Below are 12563 nucleotides of genomic sequence, written 5' to 3' on the forward strand. Positions count from 1 at the left end.
CTTCCTTAACCACTTAAGCCCCAGGCCTATTTCGGACACTTTTTGTTTACAAGTTAAAATCAGTATTTTTTTCTAGAAAACTACTTAGAACCCCCAAACATTATATATATTTTTTAGCAAAGACTCTGGAGAATAAAATGGCTGTCATTGCAATATTTTTTGTCACGTGGTATTTGCGCAGCTGTCTTTAAAGCGCCATGTTTTGGGAAAAATTACGAAAAATCACATTTCACTGCATTTAAAAAAAGCTAACCCGTAAAGTTAGCCCATTTTTTTTGTATATTGTGAAAGATGATGTCACGCCGAGTAAAAAGATACCCAAGATGTTACGGTTTAAAATTGCACACACCTGTGGGTTGGCGACAAACTACGTTCAATAGAGATCTCAATAGGCGACGCTTTAACATTTTTTTAACGGTTACCAGTTTACAGTTAGAGTGTAGCTCTTTTTTTTTAAATTATTGCTCACTCTCTGGCGATCGCGGCGATACCTCACGTGTGGTTTGAACAGCGATTTCATTCGCGGCTCGACTTCTATATGCGTTTTCTTTCGTGCGCGAGCTAACGGCGACAGGGGCGGCTAAAATTTTTTTTTCCTATTTATTTTTTTTTTTTAACATTATCACAGGTTTTAAACAAAAAAAAAAAAAAATTTGTTCACTTTTATTCACAAGCATTATAAACATCCCTTGTGACAGCAATATGCAGTGACAGGTACTCTTTATGGAGGGATCGAGGGTCTAAAAGACCCTAGACCCCTCCTCTACACTTCCATGTATTCACAACGCCGCAACCGGCATTTTTCAATACACTGGTTTTTTAAATTTGCCGCCTTTAGCAGCAGAGTAACCCGGACGTATCGTCATGGACGCCGCCTCCGGGTTACGTCATCGGAGACCCGATCAAAGCCGCTTCCGGCTTTGATCGGGACTCCATCCAGCCGGCAGATGTCCCGGCTGGGTGCTCGGGCCAAAGCTCCTCCTCTTCCTCCTTAGTTTTCCTCTTCCTGTGCCCGGGACATATGAACAAGGATAGCGTCCATGATGAGGCTGGGTTAGAATTATCGGTGCTCCTCTGGTCGGTAGGGTGAGTCTTTGGGGGTCCCTGTTATCTCTCTCTCTGATAATAGGTACCCTGAACCTTGGGGGGGATCCTTTAGTGGGTGCCAAAAAGATAGTTTTTTTGTACTGCAAGGTCTTCCTTTCCTTATGGAGCCTCAGATTCATGACTCCCACACTGACCCCCTCATGAAGGTGGCAGGTCCCTCAGAACCCTAGCTTCCCATATTTGCACTGATGGCAGTCCTGCAGTCCTTAGTGTCCCGGGTGGAAGTAGCGTGTAGCCAAAGGCCCAGGAGGAAGCATCCCCCGCCTTCCCCTGCTCAGTCTCTCCGATTCTGAGTCTGATGCCACCGTGGACGCGGCCCGTTCTGGGGGGCCTAATATCACACCCCAGATCCATTCGATAAGATGATTCCTCCATGGCTGGTAGACGCACTTATCACTGCAGTGCGTGAGGCTTTAAAAATGGAGGCTGCAGCTGATGTAGCCACAGACATGGCTGTGTGGTTTGGTACACATAAGTCACCTCACACTCCAAAGGTGTTTCCTTGCGTGCCTTATTTTGACAGGTTTTCCTGTAAGCAATGGGAACAACCAAAATTACTGTTTGTGGTCCCCAAACGTTTTGCTGTACGTTGTCCTTTTGAGTCACTTTTAAAGAAGTGGACTAGTCCACCAGTGGTGGACCCTCCTGTTTCCAGATTGAATAAAGCAACCATGATCCCAGTGGAGGAATCCCCATCCTTTAAGCACCTGGCTGACAAGAAAGTGGAGTCAATGGTACCCAGCATGTTTACTATGGCTGGTTCGGCATTGCAGCCAGTCTTTGCCTCAGCCCTGGTGTCTCAGATCCTAACTGAATGAGCCAAGCTTTTGCGCCAGGGCCTGAGGGGTGAGCACGTCCCCACTGCTTATGTTGATTTAGCGGACCAGTTGGTCCATGGGCTGCAGTTTTTGTGATGCAGCTTTTGGATACAGCTCCTGTGCTGTATAAACTTTCTGTTTCAGCAGTGGTGATTAGGCGCGTGCTGTGGCTTAAGAATTGGTCCGCAGATCAAGCCTCTAAGAAAGCCCACATTGATCTGCCCTTTCAAGACGATCGCCTGTTTGGGGCTACCCTGGATGACATCATTAAGGGTAATCACGGAGAGGAAGAGTACCTTCCTTCCACAATCCAGGAAAGGGAAGAAGCCCCCTCAAAGACAGGGGCCCTCCTCCTCAGCACATAGAAAATTATTTTGTGCTTCTGGGACGGAGAATAGGGGAAATAGACCTTTCAAATCTTCCCAGGGATGTTCCAAGCAACCTTGGTCTGGTAAGCCTAGAGCTATCTTCTCTGGACCTGCAGACAAGACCCCCTTCAGCATGAAGGTTTGCAATCACTCATTATTGGGGTGGGGGGACATTTTCGCTGGTTTCCGACCCCCACTGACTTCTTTGGTGAGCGTCAAGGAGATCCGCGAAATCCTGCAAAGGTTTAGATGTTGCCTGAACTACCTAAGGTTCCCCCCATCCAGGGAATTTAATTATTTAGGTCTGATTTTAATTATGACCAGGGTGGTCCTTCCTCTGGACAAATTTCAGGAACCACAGGCCGTTATTCATCTGCTGCTGTGACACAGACAGTTCTCTCTCCCGATTTGCATACAGGTTCTGAGTATGGTGGTATCCACCTTCAAGACTGTTCTCTTTGCACAGTCCTACATGCAGCTCCTTTAGCAGGTTCGGCTCCACAGGATACTGAGGTTTTTGGCGTGATCACGGGGTTCTGTAGGCGTCCAAGGGCCTCGTAAGGCCAGGATCACCCTCGGCTCAGGATTCTTCCGCAGTCCCTGCGAGGAAACAAGAGCGAGGATCTTCCAATCATCCTGGTGGCTGTAAACGTCCCTTGGGGGCTTCCTCTCAGAGAAAACCAGTTGTCCCAAGAGCTAATCTACCATCCTGCTTTACAGGCGATGATTTTAATGGCTTAGCTATTGAAAGCCAGGTACTGAGGGATAGAGGTTTCTCTGGATCAGTGATCCCTACTATGGTGAAGGCGAGGAAGTTGTCTTCCAGCAAGATATATCATCGTACTTGGAAAGCATACATTTCTTGGTGTGAGTCGATTGGCGCTCATCCTCTGACTTTTCTGTGGCTCAGATCTTAAGGTTTCTTCAATAGGGCATTGATCAGAAGCTGGCCCTGAGTACCATCCAAGGGCCAGGTGTCTGCCTTGGCTGTCTTCTTTCAGGGAGCCCTAGCCTTGCACTCTTTAGTTCATACCTTCATTCAGGGGTTCGACATGTGGCTCCACCTGTACGGTCTCTCTTACCGCCATGGGATTTACATTTAGTACTTTCTGTTCTCCAGAAACCTCCATTTGAGAATATTCTGGAGATTCCCTTGCCTACAAAAGGTGACATTCTTGGTGGCTATTACCTCGGCCCACAGAGTATTGGAGTAGGCAGCATTATCCTGTCTCATTCCCTATTTGGTGGTCCAAAGGGATAAAATGGTTCTTCGTCCCTGTCCATCATTCTTGCCCAAAGTTGTCTCTGACTTCCATTTGAATGAGGACATTCCTGTGTCCCAAGCCCGCTCATCCCAAGGAATTTGCTTTGCATACCTTGGATGGGGTTTGTGCGATTCGGGTGTATCTGGCAGCTACTGAATCCTTTCGGAGGTCAGACTCGCTTTTTTTTTGGACCAAGAAAAGGGCTGGCCACTTCTTTGGCTACCATCTCCAGATGGATCAGACAGACGGTGACTCAGGCCTATTCCATTAAAGGTCAGGTTCCACCTTTCCCTGTTGTGACGCATTCTACTTGGGCGCTGAGTGCTTCTTGGGCCTTCCATCATCAGGCTTCAATATCGCATGTTTGCAAGGTGGCCAGTTGGTCTCCCTTGCTTACCTTCACAAAATTCTATAGGGTAGATATTTTGGCATATGCGGGTGTTTCTTTTGGCTGCAAAGTTTTGCAGGCTGCTGTTTAAGAGGGGCTGTTCCCTCTTGAGGGGTGTTTTTTTCTTTAAACCCTAATTTTTCAGACCGGGCTCCTATGACCCAGTTAAGGCTCCTGTGTCCTGGTTAAGGGCTGTTTTGTTTGGCCTTGGGTTATTTTCCCCACCCCTCATTTTCCTTTTGGCACTGGTTTTGGACGTCCCACTAGTTTATGGAGCGCTGTGTCTGTTGATGAACAATAGAGAAAATGGGATTTTTGTTGTGAGTTCATCGATGGACCAAGCACCCACCCCTCTATGGAGTTCTGATACTTCTAATACTGCTTGCTACTAAACTGATTACCTAGAGCAGAGGGGGGGTTATATACCAGCTGGGGACGGCCCATGGGCGTAGCCAGGTGATTTTTGTTCTGCCTAGTCCTACTTCTGGAGGAGGCAATATAACCCACTAGTTATGATTTATGGAGCGCTGTGTCCGTTGACGAACTCAAAGAAATAGATTTTACGGTAAGTACAAAATTCCCATTTTTCTTTATAAAGAGCATAGGGTAAACTACTTGTGATCAGGCTGCCTCTCTCTGATTGAAATTTGGTATAGAGCTTTCCAGGGGTAAGAGGCTTTTATTTAAATTCTTTTTATTGAAGGATATAAAGCTCATGGTACATACAAACAGGGCACTCAACAGAAGCGCCAAACAAACAAACTAAAGAACAAAATTAAATGGTACATCATATTACAGTGAATGTAAGAAAAAATCAAGCAGCATGCAGTAAGGGGCTTTTATTCTGCGGATCATCTGATATCCTAAATGAAATACTTACATTTGTTTGTGTCTGTTCTGCTGAGTCCTTTCTGTGCCTGTGCCCAAACCCATTATTACTTCTTCATGACTGACCAAGAATAGCCCCAGAAATAAACTTTTTGTCCTTCAAAGCAGTCCTTCAAAGCAGTCCTGTGTCAAATGAAGGTCCTTATTTTAATATTTCCACATGGGTATGAGTTTAAGGACTGTAAGTAAAAAACATGCTATTGAGCTATGTTAGGCTATTAGTATAGGTGTAAACAATGCTTGAGCTCTGCTTTATCCAGATTACAGAGTCTGCATTAGTAGGTCAGCTTTAGTAAATACCAGATCTGGTTGTGAGAAAGTTTTAAAATACACTTTGTGCTAAAATGAATGTGTGATGCAGTTCAGTGAGTAGAAGACGTCCTTGTGGATTCAAAAACGTGTGGGCTATCTCATCTTTGTAACAGCCCCACATTTTCATCTGGCAAAAATTTCAGCACCTCCTCGGTGAAAGAAACTGTTTTTCTTTTGTTATCAAATATATGAGAAATAAAATTGTCTATAGCATTGAACTCTGGTTGATCTGAATCCATAATGGGCACTAGATGTTATGGGGTTATAGTTTGTAAGAAAACCATTGGATATCAATCTCTGGGACAATCTCCTTCCTTGGGAGGTGGTCCTATTGAACCCTATGAGAAGCCATTGTGCACGCGTAACCAGCACACTGAAGAGCAGCCTGCAGGATGTAAACAAACACTAGAGGCCATAGGCACGAATATGAGTTAAATATCCATCTGAAGATGGTGCACTACTTAATCACAATGGTGAAGGTGGGGGTGGGAAGAATAAGTGAACTTTGTTTGAAACTAGGCAGCTATCCTTACCTGCACAAGTCGGTTTTTCACTCAGGCACCAGTGAACTAGTCTATCTCGCACCATTTTGATGGGTGGTCTGGGACTCTGTTTTGCATACCATTTGTAATGCAGGTACAGTATTCCCAAACATACCCACTACATACTTGTTGATGACTCAAGGCATTTCTCAGAGTCAAATCTGTTTTGTAATTTTTAATCTGAATACAGATATAGGAAGCAGAGTGAAAGGAAGTTGCACAACACAGGCTTTAGAAAGAAAGCACCACTCTGACAATGTAACACTGTGTGCTGTGGCTTCAGTTGAATACAGAGAACACGGATTAGGAAATTTGAATATTGGAATACTTGCTTTAGCACGGTTGCAAGGTTGCCAACGAGCATGAACTGTTTACTCATGGGTTGTCACTTTTTAGCTGCGATTTGCTCTTTGACAGATAGTTATTGGTACCAATAACTGTATACAACTATACATGAAGAACAGTTTGTATAGGGAGCTGAGATATTAGAAAGAATAAATATGTATTGAGCAGTAAATTATATAGGAAGGTAAAATCTGTAAACAAATTCCAACAAGAATCAGTAAAATGGCAAGAATCACCAGAGATGAAAATCTAAAAAATAGTACTAGAATTGATTGGTTGGTAAAGGCTATATGTTTGCAGCAGAGCTGGATGTTCTGCCTTAAAGAGTCCTCACAATTCTATTTTCCCATGCACATTAGTGTTCTTTTAAAGCCATGCGTTTATAGCAATTTCACTATTGTCCACAGAGCAAACTAACTAACTTTAATAATATTTTTTCAATACGTCTTTCTATATGGGGTAGTTACCTTTAAAAGGTTTATAAGGCTTTATCGCTGCGCTAAGGTGGCATTTCTCACGAAAAAAAAAAAAAAAAAAACTTTGGTTCAGTCACATCATGAGTATGCCATTCAGTTCTGGTCACCAATCCTCAGGAGGGTTGGAGAGAGTCTAGACAAGGGCAACAAAACTAACAAGGAGGTTGGAGAACCTCAGTTGAGGAAAGAGTACAAACATTAAACTTATGCTGGCCATACACTAGCCGGAAAATCATTCGCATATCTGTCATTTGGTCCGTTTGTTCGTTTTCCGTCCAATTAATGGGCACAAATAGAAAATCAGGTTTAACTTTTCCGAGCTGTAAAATCGAAGGAGCAGTTTGGAAAATTCTGCTGAACGAATGATAAATTGAGAGGTTAATGTGTTTCTCGCCCAAACTGTTTGCACTAGGTATATGTGACAAAATGAACGAAAAACTGATTCATTTATGTCCATTGAATGATTTATAGATCAAAAATCAAAATTCGGTCATTACATGATAGCACGATCGTCTGCGCATACGGCCAAGTGTTCGTTTTGCGTAAATGCGTTTGAACAATTTTTTGTATGATGTATGGCCAGCATTATTCTCCCTGCAGAAGAGACACAAAAGAGCAATATGATCACAATATACAAATCTTTAAATGGGGACTCTAGCATTGGGAGAAAACTGTTTAACCACTTTACGCCCGCGCTATAGCTGAACTATGGCTACAGCGCAGGCCTAAAATACCGGTTGATCTAAGATCGGAGTAAAGGGCAGATCACTGCTAATCAGTGCCTTATCAACAGTGCCACCTATCAGTGCAGCCTCATCAGCGCACATCAATGAAAGAGAAAAATTACCTGTTTGGAAAATGTTATACCAAACTATAAAACCCTTTTTTTTTTTTTTTTTTTTTTTTTTTTTTTTTAAAGTTTTCGTATTTTTTTGTTTGTTTTGCAAAAGAAAAAAAAACTGCAGTGATTTAATTTCACCAGAAGAAAGCTCTATTTGTGTGAAAAAAAATGATTAAAAAAATTCATATGGGTATAGTGTAGCATGACCACGCAATTGTCATTCAAAGTGTGACAGCGCTAAAAGCTGAAAATTGGCCTGGGCAGGAAGGAGGTATATGTGCCCAGTAAGCAAGTGGTTAACCTAAGGTCTTTAAAGAAGACCTGCATCCAGACAATGAAGTTGGAAAAAAAGCTGTTCAAGCTTAAACTGGGACTGTAAGGAGTTTTTTGCTGTTACAGCACTATGGATGTGGAACTCCCTTCCACATTTGGTGGTATCAGCTAGGAATGTAGATAAAATCAAAAAGCTTTAGATGTGTTTCTTAGCAAAGATATTGGAAAGGGCAGTGACATGAGCACACACACACTCAGGTTGAACCCGATTGACTGGTCTCTTTTTTTTTCAGCCTTTCCAACTATTTAACTATGTAAGTGCAGCAGCTTGTAGTGCCAATGTTTGCCTCATTTCTTCCACCTTCTACACATTCCTAGTTGCCCGTCATTCTAAAGATTACTGATTGGCCAATGAGTATGTGCATTAGACCGGTTTGGATGAGTAAGCATTTACATTAACAGAAAGTGCTGAATACCCAAATAGAACACCCTGGGTTCTTAAACTTAGTGACAGGGACTGTAGATTGCTGCATGTAAATGCAGACACCTTGAGGTGTCTGCACTTTATTGTTGATAGCAGCGTCTTTTTTCCTGTGATTGGCCCTTTAAAAAGGGTAACTCCAGTAAAACTGAAACTTCTCCCTTGTAGAAGGGCTGCATTCGCACTGCAATAATTAATTGCTTGTTTTTGTCTAGGGGATGGTAGACCTCCTCTTATAATCTTAAAGGCAGTGCTTCCCATGATTCAGCGATGGACTGTCCTCATGTCTAGTGCAGGGCTATGGTCCTTGCATCAGTCTTGATGACATTAGAGGGCCTTAGACCACCAGAGTGCATGGGAGATAGGGCTGTGGGAATCGGTCTATCAGCATAGAGCAGCCTGCAAAAGTGGAGGATTGGGTAAGTAAAAAGTGCATTACCAATTCCCCTAAACAAGCAGTTTTCGTTTTTCTGGAGTTCAACTTTAAATAATATGCAGTAAATGAGTGCTTCAGTGAATTGGCTACAGTGAACTGAAGTCTGATCCTTGTTTATGTATGGGTCATTGCTATTTTGAGGTTATTGTCAATTTTTGCACAGATTTGAATGATCCTGTACATGTTATGTTCATGTGTCTAGTTAAGGATGGTGACCCATGATGCAGTTTTGTCAAAAACGCCTTCAATTTTTGCTTTCTCACTTATTTCAGATAGTTGAAATCCTGCTGCAGTATACTGACAAAGCATTGAGGAAATGTCCAGAGCAAGGCAAAATCCAGGTCATGGAACAGCATTTCCAGGTAAGGAAGCTGGGTGACTAAAGGAATTTTCACTCCGAGAACAGAAAAAATGGATTTAAAACTACTTTCTAAAACTGGATTTTTTAAAGATGAACTTCAGGCAGATATAAAAACACATTTAATCCAGCTATGGATTAAATGAAAAATAATTAAAGCCAAACTGAACTTGCATGATTTTTTTATTACTGTAATTCATCCAGGCTACATATAATATATCTGATGTTCTTTTAGCATTTTTCTTTTAACCAATAAGTGCTGCAGCAATCTAGAAAGTTGGACTGCATTTCTCACACAAAGCTACAGCCCAGCTCTCCAGCTTTCTGACCACCCTACCCACTGTCGGGAGGGGGGTTTTTGGACCATGGGAGAGCTTGACTGCTGCTCTGTGTAAGAAACTGACTATCTAGGTTGTTGCAGCACAGGGCATTTTAATCCTTGCCACAGTACTTATCAGTTAAATAAGGATGAAAATAAGATAAGATGTATCACGAATACATTGGCTGGGTTTAGCTGGGCTTTACATATATTTTTCATTACTGCTGTTAACTCTTGCACTCTCTCTCTCATTTTCTAATTTATGTTTATGTATACAATGTGTGTGTGTATGTATATGTGTATGTATATGTGTATTTGTGTGTGTGTATGTATGTATATATATATATATATATATATATATATATATATATATATATATATATATATATATAATATTGTGTGTATATATAATATTATATATAATATTGTGTGTATGTGTATATATGTATATATATATATATATACACACACACACACTATATTACTAAAAGTATTGGGACGTCTGCCTTTGCATGCACATGAACCTGTTTGGGGTGGGGGAACTTGAGTTGGCCCACCATTTGCAGCTATACCAGCTTCCACTCTTCTGGGAAGGCTGTCCACAAGGTTTAAGAGTGTATGGGAATGTTTGAACATTCTTCCAGAAGCGCATTTGTGAGTTTAGGCACTGATGTTGGAGAGAAGGCCTGTCTTGCACACTCCTAAACCTTGTGGACAGCCTTCCCAGAAGAGTGGAAGCTGTTATAGCTGCAAAGGGTGGGCCAACTCAATATTGAACCCTACAGACCAACACTGGGATGCCATTAAAGTTAATGTGAGTGTAAAAGCAGGCGTCGCAATACTTTTGGTAATATAGTGTATATACAATACACCTCCTATATAATGCTCAGTACAACAGCAATCATTCTGAGAGATGAATGGCAATGTAATAATGTATTGCACACTGTGGTCTGCCTGATACTAATAGGAGGAGAGAGCAGAATGATGACCTTAATTTGTCCATTCACAGACAGGCACAATGTTTAGTCCAGTTGTACCGTATTGCTCAACTACAGCACAGCCAGCATTACATGTCTGTGCTATCTGGCATGGGTGTCTAGATCCAAAGCAAAGGAGGGTCTGAAAGGCAGAATCAAGGCCTTATTTCTTAAATCCGGATGGATCCCTCACACCCAATGACCTTGTTTGGTCACTTTTATAACTGTCGGGTTCACTTAAAAGAAAGATTGCTAAATACTGTTGGCAATATTTCATGAAATAAATGAGACCGTAGTATAGCCTCATTTTCATTAGGAGAGGTCATGATTACTGGACATGTATGACCAGGTCCTCTCAAAACTCATAATTAAGATAAAGGTTGAGGCTAGAGGGCTAAATCCTCCCCTGGGTTTTTTGTTTCTCCAAAGACATTTCTGGCTGTTTTTTTTTTTTTTTTTTTTCAAAGAGGAGAGCTCCTTGAAATGTTAAGATGATTAATTATTGTTAATATGTTTTTTTGCTAGGACACAGTACCAGTCTTAGTTGATTATTGCCTGCTTATGCAACGCACGTAAGTTGTTTATTCACTCAGTGTGAAATTCTATATATATTTTTTAATCTGAATATATGATTTTTGTATTGTTGATTGTTTTGTACTGTTGATTGAGGATAATGAACAGTATATTGGTGTATTCAAAGCTTTAAATATATTTTCCCCCGTACAATAGTTTTAAAGCTGAGCTCTAAGCTCTAATTATTTTCATTCAGGTATATTGCTTATTTGTCCAAAACAAGATAAAACCAAATTTTAAGCTCCCTAATGTCTGTGTAAAGAGAATAAAAACAATAGCTGTGATATTCTCACACCCACAGATGTAGGTGGGTTCTTCCTGCTACTTCCCAGTGATGTGTGCCTGCAGGGAAACTACGTCTCTGACTGTTCCCTTTGCATTAATTTATGTGTTAAAAATATATTGTTTTTAATTTGGGGGGGCAGCTGGGGCAGAGATTAACATTTTACTATAATTATACTTACAATATTTAAAATTGTGTTGATTTTTATGGAATTGTAAATTTCCTATTCTTTACTATACCTACCCCTGCACCCCACAGTATAACAATGCCTAAGAGGTGCAGCGGAGCACAGATTGTGAAGAATAATTTGAATCTGCTGTCAGTCACATTATGGGAGCATGTAGTGGCAGGGATAGGCTGGAAACGGCAAATCTGCTTAAACTGCATGGGAGCAGACACCCAACTGGTCACCTTGTATAGGGAGAGGAAGCAGCAGTGACATTTGTTTGAACAAGAAGCTCTTGCACAGAAGCGGAGTTCAGGGCACATACATAATAGATGGATTGGAATGCATGGAGTAAAAAACAGATTATGTTTTAGTGGCACTAAACAATAGACACATTTTGTAAGCTGCAGCATGACAGAGCTTATGATATTCAGTCATCATCTTCGAAGGTTTTGATGAGACTGACTATGCCGTGATAGAAATTCACAAGTTATCATTAGAACTGTGAACTCCCATCTTTCACCCGCAGTGTATACATTAAGAGTTAAAACTTGTCCATGGGAAGGCAGTAGGACGTGTGTCCTTTGTGTGAACCCCGGGGAGTAGATTGTCTTAGATGCATTGAAATGTCAATGCTAATGGAATAAAGATAGTGACTTGAAGGGGAATGTCACCGTTATCTGCTTAGCCATCTGAGCAATTTTTACCATAAAAATGGGAAAGGTTGTCTCCAGGGCAATGAGTAGGAATGACAGCTTTGTAGTCACAAGTCCGATGAATCCATCACCTTGCAGAAGAAACTGTTTCTGATCAACAGTTTAAGGGGTCGACTTTTACACGTGTGTATCAAATGACTTCAAGAACCCGTTTTATGTGTGTCATGATTTTTTTCTAAGCAATCCTGGATTGCCTTCTGACAGCTAGTTCTGTCTAGTTTCATAAAAATGTCATCACCATAAATAAAGTTCTATTATAAAGTACTTCAATTACTTATCAACAAATATTTTAGCACTTGCTAGATGTAGAGAGGTTTTTCACTTTTAGATTGCCTAATATTGTCTTTTATGTGTCTTCTAAATTGCTTTGTCTTTGGATTGTAACTTTCCTATTTTATAGGTGTGTTTTATTGTATTTCAAAGGCTTGCATTCTGCAGTGTTGAATATTGTATCTAGAGCAATTCAATTCTGAGAATAGAAAATGTGGTGATGACAGGAGATCACAACATTTTGCAGGTTTTTGGAAAAGTCTAAGTAGGAATTGCCAGTAAAATAAAGTTATCTAAAAGCAGAAAACCTATTTAATTGAAGATATAGATTGATAATCAAAAACTATGCAATAAATCTAAC

The 12563-nt window shown here is 41.1% G+C and overlaps 1 protein-coding gene across 2 annotated transcripts in view; it reads left to right on the forward strand.

Annotated features, from left to right (window-relative positions):
- VPS8 (VPS8 subunit of CORVET complex) overlaps positions 1-12563 on the forward strand; it is a 424969-nt gene that overhangs the window by 107481 nt on the left and 304925 nt on the right. For both annotated transcript variants that reach the window (XM_082262330.1, XM_082262329.1), the window contains 2 exons: positions 8813-8902; positions 10720-10766. In XM_082262330.1, the coding sequence (XP_082118456.1) occupies positions 8813-8902; positions 10720-10766 (137 nt within the window). The remainder of the gene's footprint in view (positions 1-8812; positions 8903-10719; positions 10767-12563) is intronic.

The sequence above is a fragment of the Pelophylax lessonae genome (genome assembly GCF_965119305.1).
Source record: "Pelophylax lessonae genome assembly, chromosome: 6".
NCBI lineage: Eukaryota > Metazoa > Chordata > Amphibia > Anura > Ranidae > Pelophylax > Pelophylax lessonae.